Source organism: Psittacula echo, assembly GCF_963264785.1.
Source record: "Psittacula echo genome assembly, chromosome: 1".
Classification (NCBI taxonomy): domain Eukaryota; kingdom Metazoa; phylum Chordata; class Aves; order Psittaciformes; family Psittacidae; genus Psittacula; species Psittacula echo.
In genome coordinates, this window is record NC_137735.1 from 122,207,537 (window position 1) to 122,230,358 (window position 22,822).

Consider the following 22,822-nt stretch of genomic DNA (forward strand, 5'->3'; position numbering starts at 1 on the left):
GGGGGAAGTAGACTGCATGGTTCTAATTTACAGCCGGGGCTTAAACCACGACACACATATAACCAATGTGATTCAATGACAGATGGCTACCATGGATAGTTTGAATGATCCAGGTGATTGATCAATATGGCAGACATTTTTGTCTTATTCACTAGTAGAAGACAAGAACAGAAAATAGCAATACAAACACTATTAGCTGGTTTGAAACTAATGCATACACAAGCTACTAATATGCATATATAATCTACTAAGTAGATTATTAAAGTACTATTTGCATTTTCACTTACAAAGACTTACATAATGCTTCATAAACACACTCAACTTGTGCTGAACTTGGAAGCCTTTAAAGCAGTTGCCCCAATTAAATATGTTCTCTGCAGAGTCACTTACTTAAGGTAACTGGTTTCTTAGCTGCCTTGATTCACGTAGAAATTAGATGAAGTAGATTCATAGCTGAAAAATCATACAGCCCAGTACATCTAAACGTCAAGTAAACCAATGAAGTCATTTAGGATTGGCAGAATTGCTCTCTTGCACTTCAGGAAAATGCTGGGCAAAAGACCAATTTTAAAGTGACACTTTGTAGAAAAAGATTGACAAATGGGAGTAGAAAGTATGTTCTAAACAGACAGCAGCTTACTAAACTCATGCTTTTTTGAAAAGAGGTCACTGTGAGAATGAAGACTTTAGGCCCATAAAGAACCGGATAAAGAACTGGCTGGATGGCCACACGCAAAGAGTTGTGGTTGGCAGCTCAATATCCAGTTGGAGACCAATAACGAGTGGTGTCCCCCTCAGGCACCGGTGTCGGGACCGGTCTTGTTCAACATCTTTGTCGGTGACATGGACAGTGGGATTGAGTGCGCCCTCAGCAAGTTTGCTGATGACACCAAGCTGTGTGGTTCGGTTGATACACTGGAGGGAAGGGACCTCGACACACTTGTGAGGTGGGCTGATGCCAACCTTATGAAGTTTAACCATGCCAAGTGCAAGGTCCTACACCTGGGTCGGAGCAATCTCAGGCACAGCTACAGGTTGGGCAGAGAAGAGATTCAGAGCAGCCCTGCAGAGAAGGACTTGGGGGTGTTGGTCGATGAGAAAATGAACATGAGCCGGCTTCAGTGTGTGCTCACAGCCCAGAAAGCCAACTGTATCCTGGGCTGCATCAAAAGGAGTGTGACCAGCAGGTCGAAGGAGGTGGTCCTGCCCCTCTACTCTGCTCTCGTGAGACCTCACTTGGAGTATTGTGTGCAGTTCTGGTGTCCTCAACATAAAAAGGACATGGAACTGTTGGAACAAGTCCAGAGGAGGGCCACAAGGATGATCAGGGGACTGGAGCACCTCCCCTATGAAGATAGGCTGAGAAAGTTGGGGCTGTTCAGCCTGGAGAAGAGGCTGCGTGAAGACCTCAGAGCAGCCTTCAGTATCTGAAGGGGGCCTACAGGGATGCCGGGGAGGGACTCTTCATTAGGGACTGTAGTGACAGGACAAGGGGTAATGGGTTCAAACTTACACAGGGGAAGTTTAGATTGGATATAAGGAAGAAATTCTTTACTGTGAGGGTGGTGAGGCAACTGGAAGTTGTGAATGCTCCATCCCTGGCAGTGTTCAAGGCCAGGCAGGACAGAGCCTTGGGTTACACGCCTTAATGTGAGGTGTCCCTGCCCACGGCGGAGGGGTTAGAACTTTAGAACTTCTTTAGGTCCTTTCCAACCCTATCTATTCTGTGATTCTATGATTCTATAAAATTTGTATCTCAATATCTGCTAAAATGTTATAAACCTCAGCACATACATAGTACTTTGGTCATATTGCAGTGTTAGGCACTCTAAGCAAACTGAGACTGCGTGCCACACAAAAAGAAAAGTTGTTATGCTCTCTGGGAAAAAACAACAAAACAAAACAAAACAAAACAATAGGGTTTTGACACTGACTTATATGAGTAATTAATGCAATGATGTTTCTTGTTACAAATACATATTACCTTTGCATGGTCAATGCGAACAGAAAGCTCTTTAGATGCAAATCCACCAAAAATCAGGCTATGGATGGCTCCTATTCTTGCACAAGCCAGCATACAGTACACTGTCTGTGGAATCATGGGCATGTAGATGACCACACGATCTCCCTTCTTCACACCATGTCTGATCATGACATCAGCTAACTTGGAGACCTGTACAGACAAAACATTCACAATATATTAAAAGTTTCTCCAGATATGCTTTTGCCCCATAAAAAACAACTTTCACACAAACAACCGATGCAGGACATTAAGGAGATAAGCCAGTATGATACAGGAAGTCTACAAACGTTGCAATCAACAAATTCAGGAACATTTCCTTTTTGATAAAAACACATTAATACATTTTTCTTTTGTAATAAGAGAATGGACGGAAGCCAATTATTTTACGTATTACAGCAAAAAAAAAAATCAGTAACAATGTATTGCAGATTTTTAAATGACACTCTAATCATTCATTCTTTTATCCAGAAAACTGCTTATATTTCTCAATTTTGACTTTTAAGAACGGATGTAAACAGAGCATTTCATAATGCAAATTCTGTCCTAAGTAGCTACTGGTGCAGGTGGAATGACGTACTTTGCTTGCAAAAAAAAAAAAAAAAAAAAAAACGAGAAGTGGAGATATGTGTATTGATATAAAACAATGATTTAACAAAGTTGATAGTAAATGCAACAGTGGTTTAACAACATTTGTTGGTGAGGTACATGTGATTATTTAATGCATAGAGGACAAGGTAAGACCAAACTTTCAGGGAGGCGCTCCTGTTTAGCCATGAGGTTCAGAAAGGACCCCTTGCTTTCTAAACTCCTTTCTGAGTTTCTGAGGGGAGTCAAGGTGCAGCCAGAAAAAAACTTAGTCCCAGACTTGCTCAACAGTTTACGTCTAAAGGATTATATGTGTACAGTCAATACTATACATCATTTAACTAAGGTTTCAAAGTTTAGCATGCTATTAATCACTTACGCAGAATATCTTCCAGCAATGAATCTCTCAACCACGAGGAGTAACCTTGAGAGGTGTCCCTACCCAAGGGGAGATTCTGGCAGCCTGCTGCCGTGCAGGAGAGATCAACAGGCCCTGAGGTGTCAACTATTTATGGATTAGGATGACTGACTTTCAGTCATATTTGCATACCAGCCATATTTCAGTTGGTGCATGCTCAACTAGCTGTTGAGCAAGACTTACGGCCCTTAGCTATTGTGCTGTTATCTGTCTCCACAAAGTCCAAAATAAGCCAGATGCAGCCTTCAAAAACAATACTGGTGGCTATAGCTTAAGCAGAAAAATGGGGGGAAGTGAAGAGCACACTGCCACAGCTAAGTCTGAAACACAAATCAATATGTAGTAATATTTTCACTACCTCAGTAAATTTCTCGGACTCCAAGACAGGAAATCTTATACCCTGCACCAAATACATTTCAGAAATTTCAGAGAAACACATTTAGATCTGAGAAGTCATTTTTCCACTCATTTTCAGATTTTCATTTTTGGTATGAAGGAGCCTGAAGACAGACTATGCATGGCATGAAAGGCCTGGAACTCAAGAAATGTAATAGATCAGCAGCCATGTTAAGCCATCTGTATCACCATGAGAAAATATTTATTACCTTGACAGTGTATAGTGTTCTATTACAAAACTAGTATTGGAAATTCCATTAGCATACCAGGATGGAAAATTCACCACGCAGTACTTCTGTTTTAGTGAGCATGCTAGCCTGCGACAAGTACTCTGAACTTCTCCTCACCTGCTTGTTGTGGCACTTCCTGAAGGAAAAGCAAGTGACTAATTCCCCGAGAGCAACCAAATGAACTCAGGTTTCTGAAGTTCCAGAGGGTGACAGCTGTGTAACACTCAGTAACCAAATCTGCTCACTGCTCTTAAATTTTTCAGTTAGACATCAGTGTGCAAAGGAGAATAAGTAATATAGGTAAAACTGCATGTAACTGTGCACAAAACATAAGCTAATAGGTTAACAGGAAAAACTGTAAACTAAGAAGAAATAAACTAATAAGCTAATATGAAAAAGGTTGGAAGTAGAAACATCCCCAGAAGTCATGAGCTGGAATACTCCATAAGCACAATCACATGCCAGGTAGATATAACAAGAACAGGAGTTTTGCTCGTAATAGTTTTACATTAGTAATAAGACTAAAAAGCTAAATTCCCTGGGAAGGGATATCTGAAGTTTGGGATATCTAAGTTTAAAAAAAAAAAAAAAAAAAAAAAGAGTTGCTCTGTCATACAGTGGAACTCATGTACAGTAGCAAAACTCTTCTTTAAGAGGTTGTCATTCACTAGAAAATACTACAATAAGTGTAAGAAGTTGAAACATTCTGATTTCTTCCACTATCAATGTAATAGGAAACTACTCACATAGGTAACCCTCACATCTTACCTGAACTGCATTATTCCTTATTTATTTATCACACAGAGAAGGTTTCAAGCAAAATTTAGTCCCATGAAAGACTTTTCTTCAGGTACTATCAGACTGGAGAGAAAGGAAAGGGGAGACAAACTCCTGAGAGCAGCAGGCAGATGTTGCCTGTCAAATAGAAAATATTCAAGCTTCTGAAGCAGCAAAAGATGTTTTCAGTGACCCAGCAAATAACGCAAGCAATGGGAGCACCTAGGCCAGTAATACATGTTGGGCAAGCAGAGCACGAGGGAAAGACCCTGTTTTTCAAGGATAAGCTAGACAGGAGGATAGATTTTCTTTGAAATGTTTTACTTTCATTTATATTATTAATCAAATTTTGGGTCTTCTCTATTTGAAGAGTTGCTTTATTCCAGTATAATATTTCAAATTCTAGTACCACTGTTACTTTCCAAGTCTTACAGGCATTAGGCTCTTTCTTTTATGGTCATATTCAAGAAAACATAGGCAATTACATCCAAATCTAAAAGCCTATGTAATACATGTACTGAAGAGAATAATACAGCATTATGTACTGCTTCTCTCTTTAGTAGGAACATGCTCAGACTTTCAGCAACCTGAGACTAACATCCAGAAGCTCCACATGCATTTGACCTGTGTTTGCATTAAATACACAGCTCATCCACAATTAAACTATGCATATTTTTTACACTTCTGCCTGAGGATTTAAGAAAATGGAAACACAGAAGGCCCAAGCAAGCATGCTTGTATCAGTAAATGACAGTACAGCTTACACTTTTTATAAACATTGCATAAATCCCTGCTGTTATTTTAAACCACAATAGAGAAAGTGTTTAAGGCAAAGTGATCACCATACCAAGCTGAAAATTCACACAAACTAAGGTATGTACACGACTTGTTTATAACAGACCTCTTATATTAAATGTTACTGATTATCAAAAGAAAGTATCTTTAATTATAGACCTATTCACACTTATCAATACTATATGGAACTGACATATGCTATCAAAACCCAACAAAAATCAACAAGGCCTGGACACAACTAGAATTTACTGCCATGCCACCAGCATTTACAGTCATTTCTAGATATTTGCCTGCTAAAGGCAAAAAGCATCACTTAAAAATCATCATTAGTAATTTTGTAATAGAAGACTTCTTATGCCTCTGTACAAACTACATAACATTGGTACTTGGCCACAGGAAGGAGACAGTGAAGAGGTCTGCATGTACTTAAATAATTTTTATTGAAACCAGTCATAGGTAAATTGTACTTGAAGAATGTATGTAGCATGCCACAGACAGGAATCACCTCTTCCATGCAAACCCAGTAATTGCTTGTCTGCACTTAACCTCCCTATCCTAGAGTTTAATGGCACTGAAGACAATAACCCAACATACTACATGAGTACCTGTGATATTCCTTGTGCCCTTTCCCTCATCCTTCTCACAGCCAGAGAACATCTGGACTACATATAAATAATAAAACACTATATCTGCAGCTATTTGGAAGAGTAGGGAACAGTTTATTTTACAGGTTTATATTGACCTTGAGATCGATGTGGAAACCCTGAAACATCCAAGCAATCACTCTTTCTTAAAAAAAAAGGCAGGGGAGATGTCAATAGTGACATTTCATTACACTGTAACAAGCCATGAAACCTTCCTCTTTGTTACAGTGTGTTGTCATTTATGGTTTACATTAAAACAGGTTACTTTATCACTCAAGGTTTTATAGTTGCTATTTTCCTACCAGCATGCTATTTTTCTGCTTGTCTTCAAGTTTAAGATTGCTCTACCACTTTAATATATTTGACACTTCAGCAATAAAATCACTTGAGACCAAGTGTTATAATAAGAAACTCAAGTAGGTTTTCAGCTTTGAAGATCTGGGCTTAAATTACACTTCTATCAAATGCAAGCCCCCTGTGAACATGGCTTTATTTTTACCCAGCCACCAAACAAACACTACATCTGTATTAGCAGTTCAGGTCTACAGAATTACTCAGTTCTGAAGTAAATCACCAGGCTGTCCCTAGTAGTTAAAAAAGGCAGTTTTGGTCCATGCCAAAAGAATTCTTCAAAGATACTAAAAGGGAAATTTCATTCAAAATCCTCAAAAGAGGAACTTCAAAACTTCGTGGGTTGAACAACGGCTGGGTCTCACCAGTGCTGAGTCCTTCAATAGAAGCTAAACACAAGAGGATTCTTCAAATACTGAGAGTTCCTGAAACATGCTGAAACGCTTCCTGTTGGTAAAAAGAGCCATGTCACATACACACTTCTCCAAACCAAGACAGCAGGTTGCTCTTCACCTTCTCCACTGTGTCATTTTCCCAAGACTACTACAGAAAGTACTCCTTCCTACTCCCCCCATCCCCTTCATCAGCCTCTTCACTCTTCTATTACTCTTCTTAATTACTTAATTCCCAGGGAACCCCCATGAGACAATATGCAGGAACATCCCCTTGGCCTACTCTCTGCTACAGCAGGCAAAGGGAACTGCAAAATCACTGATTCAGATGCCCACCTGTGTGTACTCCGTTCTTGTACATGTATCGAGTGTGGGACTGTGTTTAGGAGGTTTCTGGTATAATTAGGACACTTGTCACAGAGCTGTGGAAAGGTGGTGTAGCTCTTTTGATTGACTGTGAGAGCTGTTATGCCTTTAGAGACAATTCCCCAGGGGCTGTGAGAGAAGGTCTATAGAGCAACAAGCTCCATCAGAGACCATGTGCCCTGTCCCAACTCTGCCTGTGTGCCAGGCACAGCCCTGGCAACTGTTGACGTCATGGATGTTGCGTGTCTTGATAACAGCTCTCCTAAGCTTCTGCACAAAACACCAGCCACACTGTCTCAAATGCAGTGCGTAAAGCACTGTGTGAAGGACCTACCTTGTGGTGCTAGTGGTGCTGGTACACTCTTCCATAAATTGCAAGAAAAATATAAAGCAGAAGGATTGCCAGACAGCTGCTAGGATTGCAGTTAGTTGCAGAAATCTATCCCTCCTTTTTTTTCAGATGCTTAGGAGTTCTTTGCATTGAGCAAGCTGGGGATTTTTAGGAAGGGTCATTTTCTTTCCCGGAGATTGGCTGTGGACTGTGTGTCACCAAGAAGGGACTGGGATGAGATGGAGCATCCTAAATACTTATCAGCTTGGCATGGATTCAGTGTTTGATTAGAAGTGATGCCATGGCATTCACTCTACAAAAAGAGATAGGTTCCAGACAACTATTTGCCCCGGAAAGTTTCTGGTACTTGTGAAGGATAGCCCATAGTATTAGGCACAACTCCTACAGCATCTGTTCCCCTGAAAGGCCATTATTTGGACAACATCCACTCAGAGTGGGGAGAGAAATCAAGCAGCAGTGAGACAGATGAAGGGTGAGCACAGCACTTCATAAAGGAATCCACAAGTCAAGGAAGCAAAGATTTAGAAGACAGCTATGTTCAGACATCTCTGATGTAAGCTATAGGACATTCATTTCAAAGGAAGAAACTAAATCTAGTCCAAAATAAAACTCAGAAACCACATATAGTGGTTTTATTATAGTTAATTCAGCATGGCTTTGCTTCACTGATCTGTCCAAGCTGTGCCAAATTATACATTACTGTAGGCACTGCTGACGTTGACATGCTGCAGTATAACTATCTTCAGTTAGGGGAGATCAAGTTCCAGCCACTTCTTCAGACTTTTACAGTGTCATTTGGAAGTCTTTTGTGTGGAATGTGAAAAACCCAAGACACCACTCTTTGTAAATTCCTGATTAGTCTCGTCCTTTAAAGAATACTAATATTGATATTTCTGAACAGCTACCCCAGGGACATTGCAGTTAAATCTTTCTAGGACAGGCGCTGAAGAATGCCATTCGAGATTTAAATAAGATAAGAGAAACCAGTATTAAAGAAGTCCAATACATAGTTTTATCAAGATAATGTTGTTTTACCAGACAAAGAGGATAAAGCGAGGTTGTCAGTCTCAGTAGGATTTTCTGTCTGTATTCTAGTTCTAATTCTAAATCAAATCTGAGAGAAGATATGCCCTGAAATGAAAGTCAGTATTTCTAACTAAGACGGAACTGGTCATTTCTCAAGGCAGAAGACAAAGAAAGAAGATGGAGTAAAGCATGAAGAATAAGAAAGACTACTAGAAACAGGAAAATCTGGGTGATTCCTCAGTCATATACAGAAGATATGAGATTACAGATATATGACAGATATACACATAAATCCAAACTGGCAATAGCCAATACAGCGATTTTGAAAGAAGAGTGAGTTTAGGATGAGTAATTATGAGAAAACCTTCCTACAGAAGAAATTACATCCAGTCCACTTTGACAACCTGAAGCCCTTCTTTCTCATCCATGTTTTTGTAATATTCAGTGCTGTCAGAGGCTTGGGAGTTGCTGGTTTTACTAATCTTCCCACGTTACTGCGCTCAGAAAATATTTATTACAGCACTGAATTCAACATGTTAGCTGTGCATTGTTACTGAAAAGAATCACAGAGAGAAATCACACTGCCTTTGTGTGCATGATCTGTCAAGCATCAACAACTCCCAATGACTCTCAGATTCTTGAGATTTCTTTATAGCAAGTGAGGCATTCTAGAAAATACACCCAATGATGTAAACAGAAGGGGATTTTCCCTATCTAACAACCTCTGCCTTAACTTGAAAATGGCAGTATTTTCCAGCACAATCAGAAAAATTGTTTGTAAATGAACAAAAGCTTATGAACTTGTATCTTCTGCTTACTTTTATATTTCCCTAATACTACCCAGATTCAGTAATACTTCTAAAAGAATTTGTGTCTCCCTTATCTTTTCCTGCCATCTCACTACTGCAATTAGAGAATCTTCCAAGACATACTCAAAATTTTCACCTACATCCCCATTTCACTGGCATCAGTCCAACATTCAATCCTCATTTAAAGAAAAAAGGCCAATCAGTACATTCTGGAAGACTGCTTATGTCTTAAATTTGGCAAATTCCTCCTGTCTGCATTTGGAAGATTTCATCTGGAACAACATATAATTAACACACTTAAAATACAACTGTATGCACTACATACAGCTTCACTTTAAGCAACTGTAATTCTCAAGACTTCCCAAGTGTGAAGACAGTCTAGTTGTGCAGAATATCAACACAAACTGATCTTGTCATTGTTTACACCAATAAAGAATAGCTGAAATTGGCCTGCAATCCTTCTAGTCCAGTTCTGACAAAATAACTAACTAAATAAATAGATCCCACAGGTTGGGCACTAAACATTCACAAGCTTCCAACATTTCTCTCAATTATTTATAGTTCAGTGGTGCTTAACATCAAAATTGCAGCATCACTGTAGCTCTTAAATCTGAAAAGCAGTGCAACAAATAGAAAATATAAGGATAATTTGAAAACAACAGGCTGAGTACATAGCTCAAGCTATCCCACCTTCTTGAAGGAGCCTTATTATCTCCAGCCAAACACCTACGTCATTTTTTCTCATCCTTACCATGAGTTTGATCATGGAACAAATGATCCAACCTGCTATAAAATTTTGCATCTCCCCATGCTGTGACCCACAGTTATCCTATACAACTTCTGGTGAATCCATCTATAAGCTCTATTAACCAAAAGCCAGAAAGAAGAGACATCCTCATTACACTATCAGTCTGTCTGGCATTAATGGCCAGACAGACTACTAAACATTCATTGGATATGGACAGTCTGAACAACAGTGTGAACGCAAATACACACTGTTAGGATGTTTTAAATTGGGAAAGGAACTTGAGAAAGAAGGCAAAAGGCTTCTTTCCCTGCCAGTAGCTTCATCCACTTTGATCATATGTCTGATCTGCACTTACACTGATCTATAATGAAACATTCGCAGCACTGAAAGTCTATTTCAAAATCACAAAATATATTACTTTTAGCTTACACTGAGCAGACTGAGAGCACAGTGACAAGCAGTGACTGAGGACTTTGAGCCAACATCATCACCCATGCTCCACAGTGGTTTTGGTAGGCCTTGTCTTAAAAGTCTCTCCTGCGCCTACAAGATCCATGACACCAAATACATCAGCCCATGTCTCCCATTTTCAGCAGATCTCTTTGTGAATACCTTTGTTATCGGGTGTCCGGTAGTTACCAGGTAAACCACATTAAATTCATTTCACAAGAGTGGTCTAGAAAGCTTCAACAGAAAAGATCTTAATCTCAAATTAAGCCTTCCACTCATATTCCCTTCTGAGTAAGGAGAAGAGCAAACTGTAGAGAATTCAAAAACAGTATTTAGATAGGACTCAAATACCAGCAAGATTTTAATGAACTTCTGAATGAGTTCTGCTACGTACACTCAGAAAACTTAAACCGGTTCTTCCATTTGGTTTGGTAATGCTGCTGTAAGAGAAAATGTGGAGGAAAGGATGTGAATGTCAACTACCAAATTTTCTCATTCTGCACAAATCCGCCATATCCTAAAACATTTCATATGCTTCTATAGAATAAAAAGACACAAACTTAGGAGACTTAATACCGACATCAAGCTTAAGAAGCAAAACAAAAGCTACTTTAAAAAGGTTACTTTTTCCTCCTTTTCAGGGGAAACTTCTACAGAAACAGTTCACTTAATATAATTTACATTAAAATGTTGTATTACTTCATTAAAAGAAAACAAGCATGTATTTCAATATGAATACATATATAATTTTATATATACATATATATTGCGTATATATATTAAGTATATATTTATATGGCACATGACAAGATTGTATCTATAAAATTATGATTTTATAAAGGTAATATTATGTATGTCATGTATATATATACATCAAAAAGTAAATAAAATTAGGTAAGAAGCTGGGCCCTTTTAAAATCTTCTGACTTCTTTAAACACTGAAGCTAATTGTTCTAGACCCAGCATACTTCACAGTAATTTCCAAGTTCTTGTTTGGACTTGGTAAATCAACAGAATACTGGTGAGGAATAAGTGCTTTACATATTTTCCTTAAAAGATAAAGTGCAGTACAGGTTTATCATTTTTTGTAGCCAGATGACTTCTTTTTTCTTGCATCAGTGGAATAAAATCCTCAAACTGAATTACTGTATCCTTTAAAACCGTAGGTCCACATCACACCAGACACTATGTGCCTAAGTGAAGTAGAGTGACTGTAATGTATTTCAATGTGCGAAATGTTTTTAGGAAGAACATGAGTTTGACTCCAACATTTCTTTGTACTTAGTGTTAAGTGCAACTGCTATATAAAACTGAAAGAAAAAAGCCAGCTAAACAGAGAAGCAACGTGATAGCAAAGCACCAGCTGACAGCTGAAAGTGCGGAAAACACTGAATAGGGCAGACTGCAAACACTGATGGTGGCAACAAGCTGCAGTCGGGCACTGAGAAAATCTGAATGGGCTGATGCAGAACTGAGTATTCACCACCCCAGCTGGGAGTAAGCTACCTCAGTCAACAGGGAAGTCAAAATCCACAGAGAGAAAACTAGTGCAGGCCCATAAGCATCTCCACTGTAGCATCCTTACTGCGACATCCCCACTGCAGCCTATAATTGGGCAGGTGAAACAGCTTTCTTTAGAGTTCCTCCCTCCAACTGTAAAACCAATTTTATTTGGGTTTACACTCAGTTATATGCAGCAATAGCCAAGGTAAACATTTTCATTTCTGCGGAACTCTATTTTTGTTTATTGTAGCAACTGTCAAGTGACTTGACTAGTATTGGCTTTACCTTTTAAACATGAAATAAGAACTGTTGGGGGGGGTGGGGAGAAATCCAATAGAGTTATGTTTCAAATTTAACCAACCAGGAAAAAAAAGTATTAAACTGCAGAAGAAGAACTAGAAGAAGATCAAAACCTCTTAGGTGCAGTATAACTAGTACAGGGTACAGGCAGCTAAGCTTATAATTTAATACTGAGCACAGCAAAAGCAGCAAAAGGAACAGCCTAACAAGGTAGAACATTTCTACCTCTGTAGTACCTTCCTGCTTTGAAATATTTACCACCTATTTTCAGTAACAAGGTTATTCTCAAACATACCTGTTCAAGAAGTTCCTTATATGTTATTTTCTCTTTGGTATTTGTTACAGGACTGTCATAAATAATAGCAATTTGGTCTCCTTGTCCATTCTCAACATGACGATCTACAGCATTGTAACAGATATTCAGCTCTCCACCTACAAACCTAAAAAGAGAAGTTGTAAGTATGTAACAGCCAGCCTCCCAAACAAATACAACTTTTTTTTATTATTTTTATGGGGAACAAGAGGACTCAATTAAAATATAGCTCATAAAACATTACACTCAGTTCAGGAAGTCATTTTTTATTCTATAAACTCGCAATTTACTCAAGAAGCTAAATAAGCCCATTACTGGAAATAGCAAAAGTGCTGTACCTTAATTGACTTAACTAAGAATCTGCTAAACTTGGTCTTAATTTAACTGCCTTTGCATCAATCATTCTGATTTTCATAACTAAGGTTTCACAGAAAAAGCATACATTCACATATAATAATAACATATAATAACCTGACATTATGAAAATACATTATCACACTACTTTGTGTTGGCAAGCACATACCATTTTTAAGAACAGGTTTAGGACTCAAAATATTCTTATTCATCTCTTAGCAGTAACAGTCAAGCATATAGGCATCTGTATCTAAATGAAACTGAACCCAACAGTTATAAAATCTTATAGATTTGTCTGACATTCATAATTCATTTGACATTACCATGTTTTACATCAGTGATTCAAAATCCCCTCTAAAGGGATGTGAGTCATAGCCTCTTCAACAGCCAAAAAATTCTCATCTTCTAATTAAGAAAAAACACTTCACAAACTCAGGTTTCATTTTTATTGTCATTTTACATTGAGGGGGGCTTGAATAAAACAATCAAGCGCAGCCTAATCCTCAAGTAAGAAAATACAGAAGGCACCAGATACAGTGATGACTCTACTGAGAGATGACACAATCTAAATATTAAAGTTCACGCTGAATAATGTTCTGTATTTCTTTATCTGCACATATCTCTCTACAACAAAAAGAAACCGGAAAAAACGTAGTTGAAAGTTTCAGAAAAGTTCTGTGGGGATGCCCTACTGTGACAGTGTATTGTTATAATGTAACTAGAAGTAAAAACAGAGCGCCTAAAGTAAGCCGCTACTAGTTCAGAAGTATTTTCTTCTTCACCTTCCCAGTATAGTAAATGACTGCTCTAAATTAGAGTATTTTAGATACTGCTCATATATCCACATGCACACATGCTATGGGATAGTCTTTATTGTCAAAGAATAGCAACTATTAAATTAGGAGTCAGGATGTTTAGGATGCAGCAATCTTTTCCTGCAACTCCTTTACTACACCATTAATAAGGAGAAAGTTAAGGACCACAAAACTAACAAAAACACTCTCTACTACAAACCCCTTCCCATAAAAGAAGAACTGTATGAACAATGAAGGATCCAGCATTGTTTCATGTAATACAGAGAAATTCTGTATTATGGTCATAAAAGTTGTGTTCTCCATTGATTTTATATCAAATCACTGTAGGATGATATGAACAAGGGAACAAGGAAGCATAGCACCTGGGCTACTACTGAGAATGGTGAAAACATGAGGAAGCACTAGAGCTTATATTCTTCTAATGACACATGGCAATATCACACTGCCACATAAATTTCTAACTATCACTTGCAAACAAATATGTGGCAAAGATGTGACTGCAGGTCAAAACAGAAATACCCTGTCCTGGGTTCAGCAGTAGCAGTCATTTTTCTCCTTCTGTGTAGCTGCTGCAGTGCTGTGTTTTTGACTTTCAGCCTGGGAACAGCGCTGATAACACCGATGTTTTCAGTTGTTGCTCAGTAATGTTTACTCTGATCAAGGACTTTCTGAGTCTCACGCTCTGCCAGGGAGCAGGGGAAGCCAGGAGGAAGCAGAGACAGCACATCTGACCCAAACTAGCCAAAGAGGTATTCCATACCACAGCACGTCATGCCCAGTATATAAACTGGGGGCAGTTACCCGGAAGGGATAGATCACTGCTCGGGTTGGGCTGGGTATCGGTCGGTGGGTGATGAGCAGTTGTATTCTCTTCCCTTGTTATTTCCCTCATCCTTATTATTATTATTGGCAACAGCAGTGGTTTTGTGTTATATCTTAGTTACTGGACTGCTCTTATCTCAGCCTGTGGAAGTTACATTCTTTCGATTCTCCTCCCCATCCCTCTGGGAGCTGGGGGAAAGGGAGGGAGTGAGCAAGCGGCTGCATGGTTCTGGGTTGCCAGCTGGGCTTAAACCACTACATACCCCCAAGACTATATGGGTAGTCTGATGAGAGCTCTGCTACCCCATTCAGAAAGTGGGAACCTCTTACGGGATCAGAGAAGCACAGATGCACCCACTGAGATCACAACTGCAAGACTTTTGCTTCTCTATTTTCACCTAAGGATATACTCAAATACCTCATTCCAGCTAACAAATAAAAGCTGTTTGGCTTTGAAAAGCTGCCCTGTGTTACTACAAACTTCTGGTGATCCAATAATTCTCAAGGAGATTAATACCTATGGGTAACTTTGATTTCTTTGAATAAACTTTAGCTGGAAAGAAACAGCGGCATGAAACCAGGACCCAGTATCCTGGTTTCGGCTGGGATAGAGTTAATTTTCTTCCTAGCTGGTACATAGCTGGTACAGTGCTGTGTTTTGGATTTAGCCTGAGAATAACACACCAACATTTCAGCTGTTGCTATGCAGTGCTTACTCTAAGTCAAAGGCTTTTCATTACATTCATTGTTGTTGTTCTTATTTTCTTATTATACTTTTTTTTTCCAATTATTAAACCATTCTGATCTCAACCAATAGCTTTTACCTTTTTCCAATTCTCTGACATCCCACGGGGGCTAGGGGGGGTTACTGGGGGAGAAATTGAGCAGCTGCGTGGTATAAACAGGGTTAAAGTATGACACCCAGTCCTGGAATAAGGACATCAATGAGATGCTCCTATTTAAAACAGAGGTCTAGGATCAAAAAGAACATATTCCAGTAGACTTCAGAAAGATCAGAGGTGGATCTGCAGGATATTTGTAAGAGCTGCCAGTAAATCTTGCCATAATAAACAGGACGGTAAAATGCTACTCTGTTTCTAACCAGACAATTATCTCAGTGCGGCTTACCAATTGAACTCAAGTCTGAAGAACCTTATTTTAGGCTGTGATCCCAATGCTGAGAAATTACTATTATTTGATAAACAGAGGAGGAGTAAAACAAATAAAAAGAATACACAGTAATAACTCTAATACATAAAAGAAACTGCATTCAGTTCACCAGCAGTCTCTGAAGAGCTCAAATACCATCCACCCATGCTGTGGTGGAAAACAAACTACAGGATTCTTCCTGTCAAAACCAACAGAATTTAAAACTGTTTATGGTATCAAACCAGCTTGCTTCACTGTAACATTTTAAACCAATAAGATTTAAGGAGGAAAAGGAGGTGGCTGGTCTCTTCTCACAAGTAACAAGAGATAGGACAAGAGGTAACAGCCTCAAGCTGTGCCAGGGGAAGTTTATATTGGATATTAGGAAAAATTTCTTCACTGATAGGTTAGTCATGTATTGGAACACGCTGCCGAGGAAAGTGGTGGAACCACATTCCCTGGAAGTGTTCAAAAACCATGTAGATGAGGCCCTTGGTGACATGGTTTAGTGTGGGACTTGGCAGTCCCGGGGTAATGGTTGGACATCATGAACTTTTCCATGCAGCTGATTCTATGATTCTAACATTCTGACAATATCTACCTAATCTTTTGATAAGTGTTCTTTCCCACACATCCATGAAAGCAGCAGCTTTTGATTGTCCACGTTATGCATAACTTAGATCTAACAAGGCATCTTTTTAATAATTTGAGTCTGGTTAATCATTAGGACCTTCATGAGCTTCTTGAAAGCTTCCTACAGCAGTCACCTCAGACGTACTGCCTCTTCATCACTGGGGCTCAGCAGCTCCAGTCTCATCTCAGCCCGAGGTCTCGCAGAGTTTGCATGTTTTCACAGGAATTTCAAGCACATGCACTTACCTCTTCAATCATATTTAAAAAGACTACTCTGATAACTTTTTAAGGGGTAGTAGTAAAAGAGGGCATGAAAGTGCTGATCTGTTCACATCTTCTGTAGCAGGACTCCCATTACATGCAGCTTAACATCTACCATCTGCAGTCTGGAAGGTTTTTTACTGCATTCAGTATTTTGTGGGATGTGACAACAGCCTACTTCCTCATAATGAAATAAGTACAGTAGGGAAGAAGGTAACACATAATTATGCCTTAGTTTACTCAAATATTCGAAAGCTATGCTTTAATTTCCAACACTATCTACTATCTTAAGAATCAAAGTAGCTGCATTCAGAGACTATTTTTAGTCTTTAACAGCTCCAAAGCAAAGATAATTAAGAATTAAACAAAAAAAAGAAACTAAAGGCTCTGAATAAAGCTGGCATACATGCAAAAGAAAAGAACTACATTAAAATTACTTTGCACCATAAGTATAAAAATACATATTGCTAAAACCCTTTATTCCATGCAGGGTACACGCACTTCCCCAAGCCAGGTTCCCAGGAATCAACTGAATTATTTTCTAGATGAAGTGAGAACAGAAGCTGAATAAAATGTTAGACAAAACCATGACAATATTAGATATTCTGGGATAATATTATGTTAATTGATCCTGTCTCGTTTTTCAAAAGTGTAAGCAACATTTGAAAAGCAATCTGTGCAACGTTCCTAAAGTTCAGATGGGATTTTATATTGCATTTATGTCTTGGAATAAGAGAAAAAAGCCTAACTTGCAGAATTGCCATCTGCCTATATGCGTTAGGAAAAACCGTTTCCATATTCCTAAGGAAATATGCGCTTTAACCTTTACAACAGGGATTCCACAAGATTCTAAAATAATCCATTCAAGTGTTTCACTATCTTTCGTATCGGACTTTTCTTCCCAGCATCTAAAATCTACATCTCCCTTATCGCATTTTAAGGCTTCTAGTTTTGACTTCTTCAAAGCCAACTCAAACAACAGTTTTCCTTTGAACTTTGCAGCCAAATTCTACGAGTTTTAAAACTTGGGTCTCATTTTTGGCTTTGACACCAGACAATTTTATTCCTTCATCCTTTTCTTGGCCATTTATGCTTTTTTGATCTTCTCTTTATTTTTAATGTGCACAAAACCAGACGGTGTTTTGACCTGCACCAATCACTTATGCAGGTTAGTCAATGATACCTGGGATTTCTGCTTCACCCAAACAACCCAGGGATGGCAACACTAACCACTTACCTTATGGAAATCATTCTGCATCCCACTAACATAATACTAGCATTTCCAATGTCAAAGACTAAAGATGCACTAGGGCATGCCATACGTTTCTTTCATGCTGTTACAGTATTTAGAGGACAAATAAGAATTTGCCTTATTAGCTACATTATAACTACATTAACCACCCCCTTCAGTTTCTTCAACCAAAGCAAATGAGACTAAAAAATATATGAAAAGTAAGTCTCAGGTTTGGCAGCCATAAAGGAAGATACTGAAAAAATTATATTTATTAATTCACCTAATAATATGTCTCCAAAACAGGAGATAAATTCTAACTAAGAAACATATACATTAACTTCTTAACACTATTTTTCAGGTCTCTGTAAGCTGTTTCCTCGGTAAACCTCAGAACTACAGCTACATCTTTACCCTGTTAGACCAGCAAGCTATGCTTTTCTTGGAAGCCTGGACTCCTCCTCAGTTATGTTTCATCCTCTTTGTTTCCTCTTCAGCATGTCCTCTGAAAGAGCTGCTTGTATCCTCTCTCTCTCTTATAGTAAGTCTTCCCGTCAAAGAACTTGCCTATCTTCATTCTGCTGAGCACACTGAATGCAGGTTAACTATCTGGTACTTCAGAGGCATTACAGTACTACACTAGTATAATATCCAGTCTGTTACCACTTAAGGGGAACTTAAATTAAAAAAAATAATAAAATTGCATGTTGCAAATTAATACATTAAAGAGGATTATACAACTTTGAATTGCTTAATGTTTTATTATCCGCAACAGGTCAACAGACACCTGACATGGAAACAATAATTACGGCCTGATGTTGAGTCTGCAGAGCCTTGCATCTGATTGAGGTCAGAAAGAACCTCTGGAGGGTACATGGCTCAACCCCCCTTGCTCAAGCATAGCCACTTACAGCTGGTTGTTCAGGACCACGTCCAGATGGCTTTTGAGTATCTCCAAGGATGAAGACCCCACTAACTCTGTGCCACTGCTCAGTAACCCTCACATTAAAAAAGTGTTTCCTGATGTTCAGAAGAAACCTCCTGTGTTACGGTTTGTGCCCACTGCTTTTTGTCCTGTCCCTGGGCACCACTGAAAAGAGGCTGGCTCCATTGTCTGCACACCCTCCCTTCAGGTATTTGCTCACGTTAACGAGATAATTTCAGTCTGCAGCAATCTGCATCCACAGAGGGAGAAGGATGAAAGTGAGAAGTGAGGCCAGAAAAGAACCTCAGAAGATAAGTTTGACTTCAGCCCAGGAAATTCTGTTCAGTTATCCCTGCCATAAGGTCAAATAACTTTCACCTGATAAATCACAATGCTTCATGGAGACCTAACCATGTTACTTTCAGTAAGCAAGCTTATCATACTCAACAAGTCAAACCACATTTAACAGAATTGAATAGCAAAACCGTTCTCTCTAGCATGTCTTCTATATTATATTCTCATTCCTTAGTTCTTAAAACATAACCATTGTATTGACTGCTTCATTATTCTCACTATTCTGATCAGGAATGCAAGAGCCAATGAGCTTTATTGGTCTTTAATCACAGAATCGTAGAACTGTTTAGGTTGGAAAAGAGCTTTAAAATCATCAAGTCCAACCATTCACTTGGCACTGCCAAGCCTGCCACTGAGCCATGTGCCTCAGTTGCTACATCTACACATCTTTTAAACATCTCAAGGGAGGGTGACTCAGGACAGCCTGTTCCAGTGTTTGACAACCCTTCTGGTGAAGAAATTGTTCCTAATATCCAATCTAAATCTCCCCTGGTACAACTTGAGGCCATTTCCTCTCATCCTATTGCTTGTTATTTGGCAGAAGAGACCAAACCCCACCTCACTGCAACCTTCTTTCAGGTAGTTGTAGAGAACAATAAGGTCTTCTCCAAGCCCTCTTTTCTCCATCTAAACAGCCTCAGTTCCCTCAGCTGCTCCTCATAAGACTTGTGCTCCAGACTCTTCTCTAGACCTCTCTTCTCTATTGCTATGCAAGCAATACTACCTACATGCCCTTTTTGAACAGTGCCATGATCTAGAAATCAAGGTCAGTGGACTCTATCCATCCATTTTAGGACTTCTCACTGTCACATAGCCCTGATGACTTCATAAGCTTTAGCCTGGCTGGTGCCGTTTAACATTCAGCTTAAGACATATAAATAGTTTTCACTACCAGAGGTGCCACAGAGTAACACCAGACCAATAAGAAAGCAAGCTCCATTCTACAGGTTCTGCATCTCTTTATTTGGCCAGATTTAAGAATTATTAATATTTTTAATTCCACTTTTAGAATTATTATTTTTTAAATGTCTTTTTAAATTAAACTAGAAAAAGCTAAAAGTGGAAAAGAACATCAATGTGCCAAAGATGACCCTCATCCTCATTGCCTTTTTTATCCTGTATCAGCTTCTCATTGGAAAAGATCAAAAAGCATGATGTGAACTTACTGAAAAAATGTGTTTGTAGTCAACATAAAATTTTAACAGGTAAATTGCCTTTGAGAAAGTACTGGAAAACCTATCTGGTGATTTACAAGAAGGGTGTCATATTCTGTCTTAGTTTGCCATTCACCACATACATATATTACACCACATATATATATTACAATGCCAGTACTTTATCTTAACCTCATCCTCTAACACCACATATATATATATTACAATGCCAATACTTTCACCAAACTTTATCTTAACCACATTCTCTAAATTATTACCTACTTAGTTTCTAAGATTAAACAACTCTGAAAGCCACAGCTCCTCTATTTCCATGCAACTCACCTCCCCTGGCACCTCATGCCCAGTTTCCTATGCTCACAGCAGTCAGGTCCTATGCTCAAAAGAGGTCCTATGGGAGAACACCACACGCACTAATCTGCATGCCTCAGACACACACGGGTTGATACACGTGTATGTCACACCTGCCACACACACGATAACTCCTCTCTCACCCCGACACACTCATCCATGCGCCTTTTAATCATTAAGCTTAACCAAACGTAATAATTAAACCTCTCCACTCTCTGCAGCCACCTCCTATGGCACAGTGACCACGCACCACCAGCGCTGGGGCAGTTTTGTGTTAACCACGCGACCCAGCACACCCGCGCCCCCTTCGGCAGGCTGCCCTCCCCGCTACAGCAGAGCGGTGCTCTACCGCGCTCGCCCCGGCCCCGCGCACAGCAGACTCACCAGGAGGCGCCCCCCGGCCGGCCCCTCTCCAGGGCCCGGTCCCAGGGTTTGTACCAGTGTATCTGCTCGGCGGCTGCTCCCCAGACCTTCTCGGGGTCCGCCAACGAAGACCTGAAAACTTCCTCGTACTTGCCCAGCCCCCCGGAGGAGGCGGCGCGGCCGCCGGGCAGCGGGCTGCGGGCAGCGGCGGCCCAGCACGGGAGCAGGCCCCCCGGGCAGGGCCGTCCCGACCCCCGCCACGCTCCGCTGCCACCGCCCCGGCCCGCCGCCGCTCCGAAAACTTTTGTTAGCGCCGGCAGCCTGCCCAGGAAGCCCATGTTCTGCGGCCTGCAAGGGACGGGAGCCGCACACGGGGCGCTGAGGCTCCACAAAGCTCTCGGACGAGACCGAACCAGACGGAGCCGCAGCAGCGGCTCCCCGTGGCCCGCGGTGCGCGACGGGGCTGTCTCCGTCCCGGCGCTGACCCTGGACGCCGTCGCCCCGCGGCCAGGGGGCGCTGAGGCAGTGCTGAGCGAAGCGATGAGCGCCGGGGCCGGGCGGACGGTGGTCCCCTGTGCACCCCGGGGAGCTGCAGGACGGGAGCTATGTCGGAGGTATCCGGCCGTGCCAGGGCCGTCCTGCTTTCCCAGCACTTGGCAGCGACCGTCAGCGGAGAGAGGCTGAGAAAGGGAACACCAAATACCTGGGGTTAATTTTGACATAATGAGTTGAGAATAAAAGTTCATTCTGTTTTCCGGAAGACATCCACATTTGGAGTGTTTTATTTTACACATCTTGGTGTATATTTAGAAACTCTCGCTGAGTTTCGGTGGTAATGTTTCAGAGTGTTATAATGCACAAGTCAGCTAAGACATCCACCAGCTTAAAAGATGTTATTTTGTTCCTTAAGAAATCATTTTAGTGCTATAATGGGTCTATCCATCACATGTCTCCCACGAAATTCTTGCTGCAGTCACGTTATAAAAATGTTTTATGGCTGAGGAGAACTCTAATATATTCTATATTCATGGTTAACTCAGGCATCTGTTATCTGACTGTTGTTGAATTAGTGTAATAGGAACATCACATTACAGGTAAAGAAATAAGTGGATGAGAAGTAGACTGTTTACCCACTACAGTAGGTTTATATCCTGGGTTCAGCAGCAGCAGTCACTTTTTCTCCTTCTTAGTAGCTGGTGCAGCACTGTGGTTTTGACTTTTGGCCTGGAAACAATACTGATAAAGCCGATGTTTTCAGTTGCTGGTCAGAATGTTTACCCTGACCAAGGACTTTGTGAGTCTCATGTTCTGCCAGGGAGGAGGGGAATCCGGGAGGAAGCAGGGACAGGACACCTGACCCAAACTAGCCAAAGAGGTATTCCATACCACAGCACATCATGCCCAGGGATGTAACTGGGAGTTTGCCAGAAGGGCACACTCTCTGCTCTGTTGGGCTTGTTTTTCGGTGAGTGGTATCGTATTCTCTTCCCTTGTTGTTTCTCTTGTCATTATTGTTATTGGTGGTAGCAGTGATGGTTTGTGTTGTACCTTAGTTACTGGACTGTTTTTGTCTCGGCCCATGGGAGTTGCATTCTTTTGATTCTCCTCCCCATCCCTCGGGGGGGGGGGGGGGGGGGAGGAGGAGAAACTGCATGGCTGACTTGCCGACTGGCTTAAACCATGACAGTTTAATACACAAAAATCAATTTCTTATCCTGGCTCAAAAAAAAAAAGAGAGGTGGAGGATTTGGCCTATAGAGTTCAAGTTCATCAGAACTTTTAGGTCACCTCCAAAACCACTCATAGCCTTTCAGCATAAAGACAGGTTGCTGCTTCTGGTTTTGAGGCAAATATAATCAGCTCAGAGTTTCTCATGGCTTGCAGAGTCTATTAGTGTTGTCCAGTGCTGTATGA

General features: G+C 40.3%; 1 protein-coding gene across 1 annotated transcript in view; it reads right to left on the reverse strand.

Moving 5' to 3' along the window:
* ACSS3 (acyl-CoA synthetase short chain family member 3) overlaps positions 1 to 21,246 on the reverse strand; it is a gene marked incomplete at both ends in the record, with an annotated part of 92,839 nt that extends 71,593 nt beyond the window's left edge. Inside the window, 3 exons of the mRNA XM_080624119.1 lie at positions 1,985 to 2,173; positions 12,461 to 12,605; positions 20,930 to 21,246. Coding sequence (XP_080480245.1) covers positions 1,985 to 2,173; positions 12,461 to 12,605; positions 20,930 to 21,246 — 651 coding nt within the window. The remainder of the gene's footprint in view (positions 1 to 1,984; positions 2,174 to 12,460; positions 12,606 to 20,929) is intronic.
* Between the last annotated feature and the right edge of the window lie 1,576 nt (positions 21,247 to 22,822).